Consider the following 21341-nt stretch of genomic DNA (forward strand, 5'->3'; position numbering starts at 1 on the left):
ATGAAGCTAAAACCTTATTTTTCGGTGCAAACTGAAAAAGAACCCCATCAGAAATAAAAAAGCCTAGTGAAGCGTATTTTATTTCCATATTTTAATTTATTATTAAGTAAACAATTCTTAATTGCTTTAAGAAACACCAACGATTTACCCAGGACTTTTGGCAACTAGGATGAAGTCTACATATGCTGTGTAGTACCAAGAGCATTATTTTATTCGTCAAAAAAATAGTCGAAAAGATCCATATTCTCTGGGGAAAATCAGTAAGCTTTCAAGTACGACTGTTGAGAACTGGGAAAGATGGCCTAAGCTTTAGGATTATAAACAATCTAATAATTAAGTAGTTCAGTTTCCTAACGCATTATCCGTCATCATTCAAAGTCAATCTTTGTGAATTATACATTACTACAAATACAAAACGCGTAATTATCGTGTTACAATGTTTAGTCCAGTGTCAATTATTTAAAGTTCTAAAGTATCTCATTAAAGTTATAATCTGGTGAATTTAGCAAAGAGGGAAAGTTTCCTTATATAGCCCATTTGTTTATGACCCAACTCCTACTCATGCTAATGGTTTCTTCCATCTTCCTATGGAAATTCTGTAGAGATTCTAGATCGCTATATAAGATGATTGGCTTTAGCTTGGAACCCATCAGTGCAGATTATCCATTCCCAGTGCTCAGGAATCACATCACTGCTCAGACTGTACAGTCTTGGTACAATGGAAAATTATACAGCATCTTCACTAAGCAGAAGCTAGGATGGTTCTTCCTGACATTGGACTCCATTGTACACTTGACCAAACTGATGCTCAACTATGTTCCAAGACTTTTACCTAAGGCTTTGTTCTTTATCCATTTGTCTACCAGTGGTCATCTGGAAGAATAAGCTTCTCCTGAGAGGAATCAGCTCATGATAGCTCCTATGTTGGTACAGAGGTAAAATCCTTGTAACACAATTAACAATATTGTTAGAAGGTGGACATGACTTCAATTATAGCACCACATGTCTTTGCAAGTTTTTTGTGTTATAAAAATTCAAGACCTAATATTAAGTGTAGTGACATTTTTCCAAATTCTACAAGTTTGAGTTATGCCTTGGGTAAGAGTGACCAGGAGAGCTCTATTATTTAGGTCTTTAGCTTATGACACATCTCCTTCTTGGTTGTGCCATCCTCTTCTGGAGATTCTGTATCTCATTATGAAGTTGTCTGCTCTCATTTTGGAATCCTTCCTTTAGTAGTCGGGCCTGTTCCTACAAAGAGACAAATGGAGATAGAATAAAGTGTAGCATTAAGTAAATCTCTAATTTTATCTAGTTTCCACATTCATAGATTTTTTTAGTATTGAATTTCTTCTTGAAATTTATTCTATCCCTAGTTTTCATTGTACTTTCTCTTGGGCAGCCTAGCTCTATGATTACTTTTCCTAAATCTCTTTTAGCTAAGATAAATTTTTGGCTTAGACCTCCTGATATATTGATGAACCTAATTACTGGTCTTGATCTTTTCTCCCATTAATTTTATACAAACTTTGTGAGCAAGCTTAATCATATGTTTGGTTCCAAATCTTATCTATGCATTAAAAACCTTTTATACACACATACACACATACATACGTAATACAGAAATAAAGAATTCTCAAAATCTAATGGTTATGTGAGTCTTAGATAAGGGAATTTGATCTAAGTCTCCACAGCTTGGTGGCAGGTGTAGCAGAATATAGAGAAGGAAATCAGGGCCACAGACTGACATATGGAATTTCTGCACATAATTCCCAACTCAACACAAACTGGGAGCAGGGCCTAGAAAACAGGTAGGAGTGACAGACTGTCACGTAGATGTGAGAGTCAAGGCTTCCTTCTGATCACAAAGGTTCTCTTAGAGCTAAAGTAATACCAGGTGTCACGTAAAAGCAAAATCACTGTGGATCCCACTAAGTGGTGAAGACAGTTCAGACATCTTACCAAGCTGCGTAGCTCTATAAAAGTTATTTGATCTTTTCTGAACCTCTGTTTCTTCTCTTAAGTGATAGGGACATAGCAGTTCTTGCTTCAGGTAGTAGTAAGCAAGAGATACAGCTAAGACATTTTTATAATGCCAAGCAGACAATAGCTACCATTGATTGAAGGATACACTGATAAAGGACTGGATGTGACAAAGCTGCAAATAAAATCTTCTAATAACCAGACATAGGCAGGGGACAGGCCAGGCAGGCAGACAGAATTGAAAAGTACAAGTGGCCAGCAAAGTCCTTCTTCTGGGCTTCATGTTCCCACCGCCACTCTAAGATGTGATCAGGGAGGGTGGAGGGAAACCCAGAAACCTAAAGGCGATATAATCAAATACCTCAAGTTTAAGAGCGAGAGTCCTCTCCTGCTCTGCCAGCAGCTGGGCCCTATCTCTCTCCATCTTCTCAGTCAATTGTTTCACGTGTTCCTGATAACTCTTTTCTTTCTGTTCCATCATCTGCTGATTCTTCTTTTGCATTTCCTCCAACATTTTTGCCGCAGCCTGTGCAGATTCAGCTTTCACACGTTCCACTGTCAAGAGGAAAAGGAAGAAGAAGAATTTATGTGGGTGACCATGTTGCTTCTTTCTTCCTTGTACACTCACCTGTCATTGCTGCTACTGACTGTATATGCCCTACTCAGAAATGACTTCTGCAAGGGAGAGGCATCTTTGCTCATCTTGCTGTAGTTTAAAGATCCCAGCCAAATTATTAAAACTTTTAAGAACTTTTGAGGTTATCTAGTCTCTTGACCCACTCCTCACCTTCAATCTCCTTTTCCTTTTCTGTGAGAGTCTGGTCTGTCTGTAGAATTGCATCAATAATAGACTCCTTGGACCTCAAGTATGTCTGAAGAGTCTCTTCAGCCTAGGACCCAGAAAAGAGAGAGTTAGTAATAGGAAATGACTGTGGGCACTTATTCCTATTTGCCCACCATCTTTTCCTCTAGAAATTGCTCCTTTTGGCCCTGGTGTGCCTGGTGGTCAAGATTTCCTGTCACAGGGGTGGAAACATGCTCCAGAATGGCCAATCATGGCACCCTACTAAGGAGAATCCTTTATAAGAGATTGATATAGATATAGATAAAGATTCTTTGTTCTTTAGACCGAGGGCCCTAATTTTGGAGCTGTTGGTGCTGTGGTTCCCTATGGGGTGAGCTTGTTGGCAAATGAAGCCATTAGGGAGAAAGCAGATCAGAGAAAAGGAGGTGGAGGGACAGAAGTGTGGGGTTGAGGGGAGCAACAGAGAGACAGATGATTACATTATTTGAAATCTTGGATCTAGTGCTGCTTAAAGCCAGTTTGAAGCCTAAACTGATGAATTACCATTTTTGTTTAAGTGACCATCATTGAGTTTCTGTCCCTTACAACATGAAGATCCAGCTGTAATAGTGGATTACAGTAACAACCTGGTGATTAATCTGAGAATCCAATTTATAACTCAATTTTTAATAGAATGCACTCTCTTGGATGGGCACATAGGATATATCTGGTATAACAGGCTCCCTGTATATGTTTATTGAATGAAAGCATGAATGCTGTCAGCCCTGTAATTGCACACAGATCACACTGGTGTTTCAGGGAGGCATGTCAACAGCTTCCAAGAATCAACCAATAAATCTTGATTACCTGTATTCCCTTCCTAGGTTCCTGAAGGTACTTTTCCTTCAGCTCTTGTGTCTTCTGGATGAGGAGACGATACCCTCCTGCTTTGGAATAAATCCCCTGCTTCACGTCCTCTTCTAGAGGACTGAAAAGATCCCTAAGTAAAGCTGAGCAACGATCTGATGATGCTTTCATGTTCTGTTTACAGAAGTCATCCCGCTTTTTTTCTAGCTGGTTCTTTAATGTAAAAATAGGAAGTGAAAAGAATAGGGAAAAGATGTTAGTTTGACCTCAGAATTTCTGGAAAGGCTCCTCCAAAAAACGCATCTATGACCCCTAGGCAAACTTACAGGCACCTCAGCAGGACCATACCCTTCTTCCTGATCCTGACTTTCTACTGAAGTCCCTTTCTCCTTGGAGATGAAGTTCAGAGCAGAGATTACTAGCTTTATGCCACACCTTTGGAGATAAACTTCTGCTTTGCTAATTGGACCAATGACTGCCTATGGAATAAAGGTGGCTCAACCTAAGCCTGCTTGAGATAACTAAGACTACAATTTTCTTTGCTTTCGGCTAGAATATCAAATCAATCTGATAATAGTGGGCATGTAATTTGGTTAGAAGCTCTGATTGTTACTTATATCCATTTAATTAAATTATAGGGAAGATGATTAGTTTATTCATGAGACAAAAAATGTTTTAAAACTTTGTTATGATAAAATTGGTTCTTTTTATTATGATAATAACACAGCGGTTGTCACCATTTTAATGTCTAGTAAGAATTGCTTCTCTAAAAATAAATGTCCATTTCATTTTCTCATAATACTTTGCCTTTGGAGACCCTATCCATATAAACTTGAGAAAAAAATTACCGCCAATTCCTTTTGAAATAAATGGTCTTCATCTTTGAAAGAACTCTTGATGAAGATTTCAATGGCCTCTTTCTCAGTGGCCCTGTGCAGGTCCAGCAGCTCCTGGAGGGTTTCCGTGGGCAGCTTCACCTTCTGGGTCATCTGCTGATCGTAGTGGGCAATGGCCTTTTGCACTGCAGCTGCATTCTCAATCTGGGCCAAGGCCAGGACTGCGTTCTCCATGCAGGGCAGATCCCCACTGCTGATGGCATCGAGATAGGTCAGCACCAGGTTCTCTAGACCTACAAATGGAAAACAAATAATGATGTTTGTAGTAGGTGGGGTGAGAAAATGTTCTATTGTGTGTAATTCTGATGATGTCTATTAACACTCATTTGCCTGACAGCACCAGTGTCCTCAGCATCACCCGGAAGCTTAATAGAAATGCAGACTCTCAGCCTCTCCCCCAGATCCAACTGAATTAGCTCTTTCCTTTTGACAAGATCCTCGGGTGATATGTATGCACATCAAAGGTTGAGAACCTCTGTTCTAGATAGCATAGGCCTGTGTTTATTGAATATATCCACTTTATCCCCAAGCACCATTGGGACGGGAACTGTACCTCCTTCATTTATGTCTATATGATTAGCCCTGGTCCGTGGTAAGCATTTGACCAATATTTGTGGAGCAATTCAAAAGGAGTCTCCCATTTTGTTTATTCTAGCAGAGCATTGTCCAAGAGAACTTTCTGTGATGATGGAAGTGTTGCATATGTACTGTCTAGTATGGTAGCCACTAACCACATGTAGGTATGAGCCTTGAAATATAGCTGTGTGATCAGAATTTTAAGTTTTCTTTAATTAATTTACACTTCAATTTAGATAGCCACAATTTCCTGTTGGCTACCGTATTGCAGGTCCAGTTCACTAGGGCAATTTTAAGCAATAGAGCTTTTTTCTTTTGCCTTTCCTATCTTTTCTCACCCAAGAAATTTGACTAATAACGTCTATTAGACACGTTGTTGTCATCTAGAATTTAACACGATAATAGCAGTAGATTTGCATTTTTCAGAGCTGAAACTAGATAGATGTCATTCTACCTTCCTTTATTCTTAACCATGAGAGTAAAGACTGGGAAGAGGACTCACGAGATCCGTTGACCTTGATGCCTCCTGAAAGAGTTTTTGTTTTGGAATTGCTGAAGATGTAGGAACAGAAGGCTGCAGCTTGTTGCACAAATTCGGAGTCCAGCTCATCATCATGCAGTGTCTCAAGCTGGCCTAGCTTCTTCCGGTGAGTGGGCCGATCAAAGATAAAGCATTTCTTCTTTGGGAAGAACTTCCGGATACAGAGTCGGGGCAGATTAAAATTTTTATCTTTTTGACTGGTACCTGGAGGAAGATAAAAAAGGACTTTGCCTAATATAGGGGCTTGCAAACTTTGTAAACGGCCAAATAGTAAACATTTTAGGCTTTGCAGGCCAGGTCTGTTTTCCAAGTACTCGGTTCTGCTATTGTAGCATGAAAGAAGCCAATAGACAATCTATAAACACATGGGCATAGCATTATTCCAATAAAACATTATTTAGAAAGACAGCTGGCAGGCTGGATTGTCCATCATTTGCCCATGGGCTATAGTTTACCAACTCCTGGACCTGTGCACTCTTCATGTTTTAATCTATTTTTTTTTCAAGTAAATGCCCATTCTACTCCATATTCTTTGGCTAATTTTAGCATCACAAGCCCTAAGCAGGGAGTTAAAATCAATCTGATCATAGCACAGGGAAAGGTGAAAGGAAAAGAAACTTCTTAGAACAGGGAGAAGATAATTTAAAATCAAATCTGTTAATTCAGATATTAAGAAAGCATTAATTCTTCGTAATAGCCAACTGAGAAGAAATAGAAAACTATAAATATGAGAAAACTGTAAATAGAAAACGAAAAAGTGATCGTTTCTGTGCTTTGTCATTCCCATTTATCAATTCTAAGTCCTCTTTACCTTGCTTAAGCTTGAGTGAATTCTCCAGGTACTCATCTGCTGTGATGGGTTCTCCATCTGCTTCCAAGTCTAGGGAGAAATCTCTCAGCGTCCACACAAAGTCTGGAAAGAAGCTCACAAAGTCACCTGAATCCTCACCCACATTATTATCAGATGAGGATTTTGCCCTGATTCGATCTGTCAGCTCTGTCACGTAGCTGAGTAACGGACTAAGGAAAACTGGCAGAAAAGAACAGTGTCCCCATCCCCTGTTAGTTCCACACTTTCCAAAACCTTCATTTCATCTATTCTTAACCCAGGTCTCAGTTCTTCATTAGTACATGGGATCTTTCCCATGCCCTTGAATTATTTTTTATGTTTTCTCTTTTTGTGCTTGATTCACCAGGATTCAGTCAGGCAGCTGGCTTTTTAAAAGCAGTTCTCCCTCTGATTTGGTGCTGTTCTGGACCACTAAAAGGATACTGCAGTTGGTCCATGGCCTGCTGGTTGATGGTTCCCATGCTGTTGTACACGAAGGTGCTGCTCAGGAGGACTGCCAGGGCAAAGATCCAGGAGTCATTCTGGTTGTCACCCTGGAAGTCAGAACACATTTGGGCTAGGAGTATGTTTCATTCTCATGGCACTTTCCAGATCAGTAGTAGTAAAAGTATGTTCATTTAATTAGAATGTTTTTTAAAAATAATGACCCAAAAGAGGAACCCTAATCTAAATGAAAATGATCATTAGTAAAGGACTCGGACTTTGAATAGTTTTCCGATTGGTATTTTTGGTTTACATTGATTTTTACTAGGCCCTCTTATGATCATTGATAGATAAGTGCAAAAAAATAGTCAAGGTTGGTGGGCAGTCTAAGACCTTAAATATAATTTAATGTTAAAATTTTCTCTTATTTTTCATAGCAAAATTTTGACTTATCTAAGAGTAATAATACTTGTAGCTTTTTTTTTTTTTTGATGAGGAAGACTGTCTTTGAGCTAACATCTCTGCCAGTCTCCCTCTACTTTTGTATATGGGATGTCGCCACAGCATGGCTTGAAGGGCGATGTATAGGTCTGTGTCAGAGATCGGAACCTGCAAACCTGGGACTGCCAAGGCAGAGCACGCAAACTTAACCACTACGCAACCAGGCTGGCCCCCTTGTAGCTATTTTATTGAGCAATTATTATGCACCCAATACTTCCTATTACTTATCTTATTAAATATTTAAAACAATTCTATGGGGTGAATATAGATCTATTACATCCATTTCAGAGATCAGAAAGCTGACGTTAAAGAGGTCAAATAATTTGCAAAGGCCACTGAGTTAGGGACAGAGTTCAAATTTAAACACAAAGGTATGGAGCTTCAAAACCTAAATCTTTAACTAGAGTTCTGTGCAGGCTAAGACTCGTGATATTGATTTTATTTGTACTACATTTTGCATCTGGATTAACTGGCTTAGCTTATAGCTGTTCTTAATAATTAGAATGATGTCTTCTGACCACTATGCTCTTCTGCTAGGATTCTGCCTTATGAATATTTTCCTCACCCCTGGTTGCTAAACTTAGCCTCAGGACATGTAAAGAGAAATGAAAATATATATCATGGTTAAGTACAGGCTCTTATTTACAGAAACATTAAACAGTGTAGAAAATATTCAGAGATGAGGGGCTTATTAAAAAATTGAATCCTCAATCTTTACCTTCTCTACATCTCCCAGACCCTCAGTGTCAAGCAGAACTAAGACATGGTTTGGCTTCTTGGGATGAGGCACACACCACATCCAGATTCCTTTGGTGTGAGACTGCACTGTGGAGCCCAGAGAGAAGCCTGCAAAGGGCAGTGGAGACAAGACAGGGTGGAGTTTTAATAGCAGATGGATCTGGAAGTTGAGATAAAAGTTAACATAATAAATAGTTAACATAAGTTAGGAGAGAGAACTGAAACCTCAACCAATATTAAATCTTACTTACAATCAGAGAAATAGCAAAATCAGCCTATCTGATACTTGAAAAAATTCAATACTTTTTCATGATAAAAACCATCAACAAACTAGAAATAGAAGGAAATTACCTTACCAACATAACTATCAAAAACACAGAAAATAACAAGTGTTGACAAGGATGTGGAGAAATTAGAACCCTTGTGCATTTCTGATGGAAATGTAAAATGATACAGTTGCTATGGGAAAATGGTATGGCAATTTCTAAAAAAATTAAACATAGCATTACCATATGATCCAGCAATTCCACCTCTTGGGCATATACCCCAAAGAAGTGACAGCAGAGACTTGAACAGATATTTGTACACCCATGTTCTTAACAACATTATTCATAATAGCCAAAAGGTGGCAGCAACCCAAGTGTCTATCAATGGGTGAGTGAATAAACAAATTGGTATACACATACAATTATTCAGACTTACAAATGAAAGGCATTTTGACACATACTACAACATTGATGAACCTTGAAGACATTAAGGTTAGTGAAACAAGCCAATCACAAAAGGACAAATAATGTATGGTTCCTCTTATATGAGAGTCCTGGAGTAGTCAAATTCATTGAGACAGAATGTAGAATGGTGGTTGCCAGGGGCTGGGGAGATGGAAGAATGGGGAGTTATTGTTTAATAGGCCCAGAGTTTCTGTTGGGCAAGATGAAAACTTCTGGTGATGGAAGTGGTGATGGTTGCACAACAATGTGAATTTACTTAATGCCATAGAACTGTACACTTAAAAATGGTTACAGTGGTAAATTTTGTGTTATGTATATTTTACAACAGTAAAAAAAAAGAAGAGCCAATACAGATTTAAACATTTTTTTAAATCTTAAAGATCAGTGGAAACTTGCTGTTACTGCACGAACATTTTAGTAAATATCTTGTAGTTTATTATTATGTACATTAATTATTTTTATTACTGCCTTATTTCTTCTAGGAAAGGAACAATTCATGCTTATACAAGAGGAAACTAAGGCAAAGTAGGAAGAGAGAGAAGCTGACTCTTTCAGGTCATAGTGAAGGTAAGAGCATAACTGGATTGAAAGTTAGCTTTCAATATTCCTCCTCATCTCCAACTTTCTCTCCTCACATCACTGTACTTGATGTTGGCATTGTATGTGGACAGAAGGGACTCGGCAGAGCTCTGCTGGTGCCACTCACCCTTTCTCTTCCCGGCCAGCTTGTTCATCAGGTAGGATTTGCCTGTGCGGTAGAGGCCCACGATAGCCACCACCACAACAGGCTGTGTAATGGCAGACAGGATCTTCAAAGCTTCCGGATTAGCCACTAGTTGCCCTTTAGTGTTCTCGATGAGGCACACTGGGCCTGGCATGTGGACCTCTGGGGCCATGTTCAGAGTGTTCCTATGTCTGCAAGGGAAGAGATGGGATGACAGAATTTCCGGTCTAAGTACGTCAAGAACTTTCACCAGTTTACTCTTCATTCAGAAAATGGAGTCATAAAATTCCCCAACGTAGCCAAAAGTTTTGTGTGCATTCGTGAGATAGATGAGGGGAGGCATCATTTTAGAAAGTTACTAAATTATTAACAGAGTAGTCCATTGAAAAAAATGTTGGTATGACAGTGACTTATCAACATTCAACCACTTTCACAATCAAGATTTTTTATTTAATTTAGCATGGAAAAACTTTCCTTTTGGATTCTCTTTAAAAAATTTACACTAGATATTAAACAGAATAGAATAGGATTTAAAGAAATTTATTTTACATTTTGGCTATATGTTAGAAATCCAATGTTGATTTATTTATTCATTAATTCTTAAAATCAATAAAGACTTACATGAATAAATGTTTCATTGTTTGGTGTATGCCCTTTGGAAAATTTCCAGATATTTTAAATGTGTGTGTGTGTGTGTTTCTGCTATTTATGCTCTTTTCACTGGAATGAGGGTCCACAGAACTCCTCACACTGCCATTCTGGAAGTGGAACCAGTATAACTTACTCTTGCAAATTTTATAAAACTATATGGCCATATGAAACATATGACTAGGGACCCTTACAGAGTTTTGGAATGGGCTCATGCAAGCAGCCCTGAAGCTTAATCTTCACTAGTTTCACAGTCAATTAGGCTCCAACTAAGTGGGGGGGGGGGGGGTATGACTGCACACCTGCAAATACTGAATGTTGCTAAAAATCATGTGTGTTTGTTTGTGTGTGTAAGGGAACAAAAGACTAGGAAATAAGCATGACGAGATCAGGAGGCAGATCAGGAGAGCTAGAGAGGAAGTTGTTCAAAGAAAATATCTATAATTTCCAGCTCTACAAATCTAGGTTTTCTGGGATGGGGGAGAGGGAGGGGGAGGGAGAGGGAGACAGGGAGGAGGAGCTGAAATGAAAGAGGAGAGCTGTCAGACAAGTGATAAATGAAGCTAATTCTATGCTAAGGAATTCAGGGGAGAAGTTTTCAGAAGGCAGGATCAAAACTGCTTGAGAGCCCAGAGAGGTCAAGGTAAACAAAGATGTTGCCTTTAGTGATAAAGAGGAAATTTTTAGTGAGATGCTGGGGCCCAATTGTCTTTAACAGTGTGAGATGGCTGTTTACACTGCATCTCATGTAGTATTCTTTTCTTCTCATGAAAATCATACATGTGGCCCTTTCAATTTCTTAGCTGCAGTTGGATCAGTATTGAGCAAGTTCCTTCAAAGACAACGATAATTTAATTGTGTCCCCAGTCAACACAGACAGTATCAACACAGAAAAAGACAATCCTAATGCATTTCCAGCTCTCAGTTTAGCCCCATGTCTGCTGGTGCCTAATTCAACACAAGCACAATAGTGACATCTAGGGACGTGCTGCCATCTGATAGTGCCGGGATTTCATCTGCCCTCGTGTTCCACATCAGGCTCAGCTGCAGCCCATCTTGATGCTGGTCATTTTTTAGAAAACTAACTGACCCTTATAAACCCCTCCCCACCCCTGCCTCGAGCTTATCATGGACTCCATTTCCCAGAGCAGAGCTCCTTTAGAGCTCCAGAGAAAGCTGCTTTGGTGAGAAAATAGAGTTCTTACCTGTTTTTCTCCTCAGTTTCTGTGGAGCAGTTACTTCTCCGTGTCTCACTGGATCGCTGGACTTATATTTCAACCGTCCAATGTTGTGGGGCTTTCCGGATTTCCTTTGGAGGCCAGACACTTAGAAGAAAGGAAACTTCTGTAATGGGTTTAGGAGAATATGAAACTGAAAGCACTGAGTACAGACCAGTGATTCAACAGAAAGAATTTCCGAAATTTGTGCTAGTAGGAGGGTACGTGAGTTTCACATGATTTCTCAACTAGAATCTTTATATGTATTTTTTGAAAGAGATCTTAGAGGTCATTTGCTGTTTTAAAAAGTGTCCATTAGATGTTTAAACATAGTAGAATGTATCTTAGGACTAGGGGTCAGTTTGAGAAGCCTAGGATGAGGAAGCATCATATTAATTTTTAGATCTAATTTCCTTTAATAATGGTCACTCTCAGAGTGGATCTGGTTCCTTATTTGTATGTGCAGTAAGTGAGGAAAAGGACATGTCTTACACACTATATCATAAACACCCAGCACCTGGTACTTAATACCTAGTACACAGGTAGGAGGGGGCTCCAGGTATTGCACACATGTTCCAGGCTCAGTATTGACGTCTTCACATGGGTTGGATAACCTATATCTCATAACAAACATTTCCCCATGATTTTATAGAGACTGAGGCACAGAGAGATTTACTGTCTTGTCCAAAATCATAGGACCAAAAGTAATCTGGAGCGAATCACTCTTGATCCCAAACCCTCTTGTTAAGCCTCTTGCCTATATGTTCTGCCTTTCTATGTTTGCTGAGTGAATAGCAATAGCAGAAACGGCTTTATTTCTTGATCATTTTCCAAGAGCTAGATATGTTACAGGTCTAATTCAATCAGGACTACAAGTATGCAAAATAAGTGGCATTGTCTCTATTTTACCTTGAAAACGAGGCTGAGAGAGGGAGAATAGAAATTGTGAGTGTTAATATAATAATCCCTATAAATTTATTCTTTCCCCTTCAGCTTCTTTAAAAGACATAAAATTGTATAAATCACTAGTTATAGCAACAGTATAGTATGCTTCAGGATAGTATTACTAGAATGATAACACATATATATGCACAAAAAGGGAGAAGAGAGAATAAAGTTATGGAGTTATAGAAGTAACATTTCTGTGTCTTACTGGAATTAGTTTAGCATAATTTTGAGACTGAGAAGTTATATATACAGTTAGCCCTGGAGCAACCACTAAGAAAATAATAGATCTCAATGTTCTTTCACTTTAAGACTTTGGTAAAAGAAGAGCAAACTAAATCTAAAGCAAGCAGAAGGAAGAAAATAATAAAGATTTTTGTAAATGAGAGAAAAATCAAGGAAACCAAAAGCTGATTCTTTGAAAAGACTAACAAAATTGACAAACTTTTAGCTCAACTGGTCAAGAAAAAAAAAGACAGAAGACTCAAATTAGGAATGAAATAGAGGACTTTACAGGTGACTTTACAGAAGTAAAAAAGATTGTAAGGCAATACTGTGGACAACGCATGCCAGCAAATTAGTTAGAAAAAATGCACAAATTCCTAGAAAGACACAAACTACTGAAACTGTCTCAAGAAGAAATAGCCCATCTGAATAGACTTATAACAAGTAAAGAGATTTAATTACTAATCAAAAAACCACCATCAAGAAAGGCTCAGGCCCAAATGGCTTCACTGGTGAATTCTACGAAATATTTGAAGAAGAATTAATACCAATTCCTCCCAAACTTGGCAAAAAATAGAAGAGGAAATTTAACCCAATTGCCATTGAATAACATTTGTAGGCATTAGTATGACTACATCATGTGACAACGTAGCTATTATAAAAAGTAAAAACAAAGGGCTTCATGCACTCTTTAAAAAATATTAATAAATAAGTCAAATGTGCTATGTGGAGCTCACTCCCTTTCTCATCAGAGAATAAGCTGAGCTTCTAGTACCTGAAGTTATTGAATCCTTAAGTATCTTTCCAGTTATGTTTTCTCCTTGGGTTAGTCTTGTCTTGTAGAAGGAGTGTTTTAAGCACACAGCTCAACTTTTTAAAAATAACACGAGTGGGATGCCCACTTTTGGCTCTGACAAGGAAAATCTAGAATGGGTGGTGGAGGAGGGAGTTGATGGACATCAATTATAGCCTGTGACAAGTTGCAGGAGCAAAGTCTATGGCATGTACCACTAGCTCATGTATATTAAGTCGTTTATACAATTGCAGATGGTCACCAACTTGAAGATATGGTGATGGATTGAGTTTAATGAAGGGCACAGTGATCCGAGAGGTGCAAGGGGTGAACCATTTTAGATGCATCTGGAGCACTGACTGGAATCCTCTCAGTCTCACCTCTGATCCCAGCTGTGGCTGCAGTGGGCAGTTCAAAGAAGGCCTAACTTATCTCAGGTGGGTAGCATCTTGCTTTATTAGGATGTGTAAAACCCACATCCTCACAAGAGATTACAGGGGTTATGAGATTGCAGTTTCCCGCTCAGTAATTCCCTCTCTTGGCCTTTCTCGGACATGCTGGCCATGATCTTCGCCTAGGGCCTTTGCACTTGGTGTTTCTTCTGTGACTTATGCTGATTCCCTAGATATCTAAGTGACCTACTCCCTTACAGCTTTAGGTGTTGCTGAAATGTCAGTTCATTGATGCTATTTTTGACCCCATGTATAAAACTGGCGTACTCCAAATTGTCAGTACTTCAAACAGTGCCTGACACATAAGCCTTCAATAAGTGTATGTTGATTGAATCAATCCAAATTGTGGAAGTGAACATGTTGGTTAAAGGTTATGCTCTATTTTTATTTTTCTTCTGAGGAACATTTGCCCTGACCTAACATCTGTTGCCAATCTTCCACTTTTTTGCTTGAGGAAGATTAGCCCTGGGCTCACATCTATTGCCGATATTCCTCTACATTATATGTGAGTAGCTGCCACAACATGGCTGCTGACAAGTGGTGTAGGTCCATGCCTGGGAACCTAACTCAGGATGCTGAAGTGGAGAGTGCCAAACTTAACCACTAGGCTATTGGGCCAGCCCCAAGGTTATGCTCTTTTTAAAAACTTTTGAGACATGTGAAATTTGCCTCTAGAAATATTTGCAGTCCCCCCCCACTTCTCCAAGTGTCTGTAAAAGCATCTGTCCTTTCACATCCTCCCAAATAGATGGAATCATGCTTTTTAGTCTTAGCTAAACTGAGAGGTAGAAAATGACATGCTGTTTTACTAGACAATTTTTCATGACTAGTGAAAAAAGCCATATAATTATATAATTATTTTTACCACATTTTCTTCTCATAGTTTGTAGGCTTTTTTGAGGCATTGAAGCCTGGGTTAGTGTTATAATAAGTAAAATGCACTTGATGCCTACTGTATGGCAGACATTGTACTAAATTCTTTATAGTTGTTATTAATTAAACATAATTTTGCTTCTGATCTAGTTATTATTATTTTCATTTTACAGACCAGTAACTACAGTTTAAAGATGTTTAAGGGCTTTTTCACAGCAGTTCACTGGGCCGCAAGGCCTTGACAGTTAGTTGATTTGGAATTTACTCAAATGATGTGTCAGTTTAAAAGAAGAAGGTCAAATTTAGGTTCATCTATGGCTCTGTCCTATATTTGCAAAAGTAGACTGAAATACTCTGGTACTGTATGTCCCTCCCTTTATCCTCACTAACTATGATGCCTGATTAGTTCTTTTATAAATGAATGTCTGGGGCTGGCCCGGTGGCACAGCGGTTAAGTATGCACATTCTGCTTTGGTGGCCCAGGGTTCACTGGTTCAGATCCTGGGTGCGGACACGGCACAGCTTGGCAAGCCATGCTGTGGCAGGGGTCCCAAATATAAAGTAGAGGAAGACGGGCATGGATGTTAGCTCAGGGCCAATCTTCCTCAGCAAAAAGAGGAGGATTGGCAGCAGTTAGCTCAGGGTTAATCTTCCTTAAAAAAAAAAGAAAAGTCTCTGGCTTTCCTTGACTTTTTTTCAGGAGTAATGGATTCTGGTGTCAATTGAAGACAACTCAAAACTGGTTTTACTGAACACACGCCAGTTGAACGTGAAAGCAGGGGCAAGCTCCTAGTTTCCCAGAAATAAGACTGGATGTTCAGAAAACAGCTACTTCCTGATTAGTAGAATGAATTGTGGGCAGTTTTTCTGCATTTTGTTTTTATATCAGCCTGCATGAAAAATTTTCTATGGACTTTTTCTTTAAGTGTTGAATATAAGGAAGCTGTATTTTTCTGACCTTCCATTTTACTTGGATTTGAAGTCTCTAGAATACTTATGTTATTCTAAAAGATAGTCACAGACCAAATTAATTTTCATGGTAGTATTATTACATTAAGTATCCACATATGTACATATATTTAGTCGTTTCAAATGTTGTCCAGAATCGTAGGTCCCAAGAAGAGACTCTGAATTTCAGAGTAGAATGTTTTTATATTAAACGCTTTTCACAGGAAGAACTCCATGCAGCATGTTCCAGGGCGCTCAGCAGCAGAGATTCATTTGTTCAGCTGGGTTCACTGAGTCATATTCAACGGAGGCAAGACTAGCAAGTTTGAAAAACAATCTGAGTGTGTGTGTACAGAGAGCATATGTACTGTGTGCACAGCTCTGTGCTAGGAGCTGAGGGTGTATGAGGGTTAATTACACACAGTCATTGCCCTGAACGTGATGTAATCTGGTGGATGAGATTGACTTGCGCGCAAATCAAAGCAAAGCAGTGGATGGGAGGGGGAAGGAGGAGCACTGATTACTGAGGTAGCTAGTCTCAAGATCTTAAAATGCAAACACTTAAATCTTTTACTCATGAAGAATTTATTTTGATGTCAGTTATATGAAATGGATTGAATTTTAGTTTAAAAAAAAAATAGCCTGACAGTTGTTGTTATTCAAATTTAAATTTATTTCCCAACCATCTATTCTGTTCTGTTCTCTGTCTATCCTGGTAAACTCAATATACACTTTAACTGACTATCAGTTATATTTTGTTTTAATAACATAGTGAAGTCTTTTCCAATGCACTGTTTCGGCTCCTCTTACCAACCAATTCTTCTCAGTGAAAATCAGGATTTCTTTGTGAAGTTCCTCCAGAATTGGGATTATATTAGATATAACAGGCAAATAAAAACTGATTTATAGATACTATATTTAGTTAATTGCTTTCATTTTGGAATTTGGATTTTTGCTCTATTTATTTAAAACCCATTTTTAGTCTTTCAGTGTTATTTGTTAGTTTTCTATATTTCTATGCAAATTCAAATTATTGATTGTCTATTGTTGCATCATTTTTCCATCTTTTCTTTTTTATTCTAGTTAAGAAACATAAAATTTAACTATTTTAAGTGTACAGATTAAATACACTTAAATGTTAATTATATTCACATTGCTGTGCAATAGATCTCTAGAGATTTTTCATCTTGCAAAACTGAAACTCTTCTTATCAAATAACTTCCTTTTACGCTGTCACCCCAGCCCTTGGCAACCACCATCCTACTTTCTGTTTCTATGAGTTTAATTACCTTAGATACCTCATATAAGTGGAATTACAAAGTATTTGTCTTTTTGTAACTGGATTATTTCATTTAAAATATCTTCATGGTTAACACATGTTATAGCATGTGATAAATTTCCTGTTTTAAGGATGAGTAACAATCCCTTGTATGTATATACAGCATTTTCTGTATCCATTCATCTGTCGATAGGGATATATAGTTGCTTTTACCACTTGACTATTGTGAATACTGCTGCAATGAACATGGTGTGCAAATATCTCTTCGAGATCTTGCTTTCAGTTCTTTTGGATATATACCCAGGAGTAGAGTTTCTGGATCATATGGTAATTCTATTTTTTAATTTTTTGAGGAACCATGATACAGTTTTCCATGGCAGTTGCATCATTTTTCATTCCCACCCACACTGCACAAGAGTTCCAGTTTCTCCATATCCTCACCAATATTTGTTATTTTCTATTTTTTTAAATAGCAGTCATCCTAATAGGTGTGAGGTGATATCTCATTGTAGGTTTGATTTGCATTTGTTTGATGATTAGTGATATTGAGCATCTTTTCATCTGCTCATTGGTCATTTGTATGTGTTCTTTGGAGAAATGTCTCTGCAACTCCTTTGACCATGTTTTAATAGGGTTATTTGTTTTTCATTGCTGTGAATTGTAAGAGTTCTTTATCTATTTTGAATATTTGTTCCACTATCAGATATATGATTTTCAAATATTTTCTCCTGTTATGTAGGTTGCCTTTTCACTCTTTTGGCTGTTTCCTTTGATGCAAAGAAGTTTTAAAGGTTGATGTAGTCCCATTTGTCTACTTTTGCTTTTGGTGCCATATCCAAGAAATCATTGTCAAATCAATGTCATGAAACTTTCCCTTATGTTTTCTTCTAGTTTTATAGTTATAAGTCTTATGTCTAGATCTTTAATATATTTTGAGTTAATTTTTATATACATTTTAAGGATCCTACTTCATTCTTTTGTATGTGGATATTCAGTCTTCCCAAAACGATTTGTTGAAGAGAGTGTCTTTTCCCCATTGTGTGGTTGTGAAGCTTGTTGAAGATCATTTGACCATATATGTGAGGGTTTATTTCTGAGCTGTCTATATGTCTGTCTTCATGCCAGTACCGTATTGTGTTGATTACTGTAGCATTATAGTATATTTTGAAATCAGAAAGTCTGAGGCCTCCAACTTTAATCTTCTTTTTGAGGATTATTGTGGCTATTCAGGGTCCCTTGAGAGTCCATATGAATTTTAGGGTGGTTTTTTATGTTTTTTCAAAAAATGCCATTGGGATTTTGATAGGGATTGCATTGAATATGTAGATTGTGTTGGGTAGTATGAACATTTTAACAACTTTAAGTCTTATATTCCATGAACATGGGATGCCTTGCCATTTATTGGTGACTTCTTTAGCTTTTGGAAAGTTTTATAATTTTCAGTGTACAGATCTTTTGTCTTCATGGTTTAATTTTATTAATTATTTTTATAATTTATATATAATGATTCATTAATTATTTTATTCTTTTTGATACTATTGTAATGAAATTGTTTTCATAATTTCTTTTTTGGATTGCTTATTGCTAGTGTAGAGAAATGCAATTGATTTTTGTGTGTTGATTTTATATCCTGCAACCTTGTTGAATTCATTTATTAGTTCTGACATGTTTTTTTGTGAAGTCTTTAGGGTTTTCAATCACCTCATCTATAGACAGAAGTGATGTTACTTCTTCCTTTCTGATTTGGATGCCTTTCACTTATTTTCCTAATCTAATTGCTCAAGCTTGGAATTCTAGTTCCCTGTTGAATAGAAATGGCAAGAGCGGGCATTGTTGCCTTATTCCTGATCTCACAGGGAAAAGTTTCAGTTCTACATCTTTGAGTACATTGTTAGCTGTGAGTTTTACATTTATAGCCTACATTATTTTGAGGTAGTTTCTTTCTATTCCTGTTTTATTGAATATTTTTATCATGAAAGGGTGCTGAATTTAGTCAAATGCTTTTTCTGCATCAGCCAAGATGATCATGTGGTTTTTGTCTTTTATTCTATTATGTGGTATAATACGTAGATTGACTTTCATGTGTTGAACAATCCTTTAATTCCAGGCATAATTCCCACTTTGCTGTGGTATATAGTCTTTTTAATATGCTGTTGAATTCTGTTGAATACTACTTTGTTGAGGATTTTTGCATCAACATTCATCAAGGGTACTGGTCCGTAGTTTTCTTTTTTTATAGTAGAATCATGTGCTGCATAGCAACGCATTGGTCAATGGCAGACTACATATGTGATAATGGTTCCATAAGACTATAATGAAGCTGAAAAATTTCTGCTGCTCATTGCTGTCATAGCTGTTGGAACATTGTAGTGTAATGAATTACTCACATGTTTGTGGTGATGCTGGTGTAAACAAAGCTACTGTGCTCCCCGTTATATAAAAGTATAGCACATATAGGGTGGTGTCAGCATCACAGTGGAGTGAGTTGTTCCCTTTGGCACGAGGGGTGCAGCCCCCTTCCTCTCCCCTGGCCGCAGCGATCTGGGGCTAGGATCCTCACAGTGGTGTGCAAGCTTTTAAGTGGTCACTGCAAGTGGAGCAGAAATGGCAGGTGCTGTGGCTTGCGTGACTGCAAGTGGAGCAGAAACAGTGGGCACTGCAGCTACTACTACTGTGAGTGGATGTGGGGAGCAATAGGCATCCCTGTCTGTCTCCAAGTGGATAAAGCATACACACCCATCCCCCTTCCCTGGCAGTGGCCAGGTCTTTCCAGCAGTGGGGAAGAATACAAAACTTAGATTTTCCCCACTGGGGTGGGGTGGCCTGACTTGAGTTTTCAAAACACACTTGCTAGCACCAGAGACCAGAGGCTTCAAAAGCAAGCAAAAAACCCAACCTCTCCCAGCTTATCTTCTGCTCACCCCCAGCAGTGGCAGATGGAACCTGAGACCATGGGCTTCAGGAACCACAACAGAACTGGTGGCACCACCTCCATTGGAGACACTCCCAATACCAACTCCAACAGCAGCAGGTGCTGGAAACAAGTTCCTGGGCCCCTGTCAGTGACAGCAACACCTGTGAACCCAGTGTCCCTGGCAGTGGTGCAATCATGACTTCCAGGCAACCCGGGAGCAGCAGCAGGGGTGGTGCATGGCGCGGCAGCATCCGAGCACATGGAGAACCTGTGGAGAGCCAGCAGAGGAACAAGAGACCCAGGTGACCCTGGAAACTCACAGCCTGTGGGAATCCTGTGAGAATTGCTCACAGCCTGGTGACCCTGGTGGCGACAACTGAGATTGCAGTGATATCATAAGCAGCAAGGACCCAGAAACCTCAAAGGCACAAGTGGCACAAGGAGGGCACTGATGATGCCTCTAGCAGAGGCAGTAGAGATAGGAAAGTGCAGGCTCTCAAATACAACCAGAAGCAGCTCAGAACCAAAGTAACCAAAGTTGTACCCAAATAAGAATGGTGTTTACTACCACAAATATACCAGCAGAGGATCAATTCATCAAATACTATGAAGAACTACAGTTAAATGGCAGAACAGAAAGAGAATGACAACTTTCCAGAAACCAAACTTGAAGTCACAGAAGATTACAATCTGACAGAGGATTCAAAATAACTGTCATGAAGAAATTCAGCAAGTTACAAGAAAACTCAGAAAGACACTTCACTGAGCTCAGGAATAAACTTAATGAACAGGAGTACTTCACCAAAGAGATTGAAACTCTAAGAAAAACCAAACAGAAATTCTGGAGATAAAGAAAACAATTAATGAGATGAAAAATAATGTAGAAAGCATTAAAAATAGGGCAGACTATATGGAGGAGAGAATTGGTGAGCTGGAAGATAGAAACCTAGAAATGATTCAGGTCGGGGAGAGAGAACTAAGATTTTTTTTTAAATGAGGAAATTCTTTGAGAACTATCTGACTCAGTTAGGAAAAGTAATATAAGGGTAATAGGTATACCAAAAGGAGAAGAGAGAGAGAAAAAGGAGCAGAGAATTTTTCAAAGAAATAATAGCTGAGAACTTCCCAAACTTGGGGGAGGAATTGAAAATGCAAGCACATGATGCTAATAGAAGTCCTAATTACCTCAATGCAAAAAAGACCTTCTCCAAGGTGTATAATATTAAAACTGTCAAAAGCCAATGACAAAGAAAAAATATTAAGGGCAGCAAGAAAGAAGAAAATAACCTACAAAGGAACCCCCATCAGGCTTTTAGCAGATTTTTCAGTAGAAACCCTACAGGTTAGGAGAGAGTGGAATAATATATTCAAAATACTGAAAGACAAAAATTATTTTCCAAGAATACTCTACTCAGTGAAATTATCCTTCAGAT

At 38.4% G+C, this 21341-nt stretch overlaps 1 protein-coding gene and 1 long non-coding RNA gene across 6 annotated transcripts in view; one reads left to right on the plus strand and one right to left on the minus strand.

Annotated features, from left to right (window-relative positions):
• Positions 1-76: 76 nt before the first annotated feature.
• LOC106831580 (guanylate-binding protein 1) overlaps positions 77-21341 on the minus strand; it is a 56859-nt gene continuing 35594 nt past the window's right edge. For 3 of the 5 annotated variants that reach the window (XM_070486770.1, XM_070486771.1, XM_070486772.1), the window contains 11 exons: positions 11468-11587; positions 9597-9805; positions 8140-8267; positions 6921-7030; positions 6459-6655; positions 5609-5851; positions 4483-4763; positions 3635-3847; positions 2771-2873; positions 2345-2538; positions 77-1251 (listed from right to left, as the gene is read on the minus strand). In XM_070486770.1, the coding sequence (XP_070342871.1) occupies positions 1135-1251; positions 2345-2538; positions 2771-2873; positions 3635-3847; positions 4483-4763; positions 5609-5851; positions 6459-6655; positions 6921-7030; positions 8140-8267; positions 9597-9786 (1776 nt within the window). In that variant the 5' untranslated portion in view covers positions 9787-9805; positions 11468-11587 and the 3' untranslated portion in view covers positions 77-1134. Of the gene's footprint in view, positions 1252-2344; positions 2539-2770; positions 2874-3634; positions 3848-4482; positions 4764-5608; positions 5852-6458; positions 6656-6920; positions 7031-8139; positions 8268-9596; positions 9806-11467; positions 11607-21341 lie in introns of all 5 variants that reach the window. The other 2 variants (XM_070486769.1, XM_014841889.3) reach the window with 1 other exon arrangement.
• The window catches only part of LOC123277532 (uncharacterized), an 87603-nt gene continuing 80019 nt past the window's right edge, over positions 13758-21341 (plus strand). The window contains exon 1 of the long non-coding RNA XR_011494839.1: positions 13758-13879. This is a non-coding gene — a long non-coding RNA (uncharacterized lncRNA). The remainder of the gene's footprint in view (positions 13880-21341) is intronic.

Source organism: Equus asinus, chromosome 16 (assembly GCF_041296235.1).
Source record: "Equus asinus isolate D_3611 breed Donkey chromosome 16, EquAss-T2T_v2, whole genome shotgun sequence".
NCBI lineage: Eukaryota > Metazoa > Chordata > Mammalia > Perissodactyla > Equidae > Equus > Equus asinus.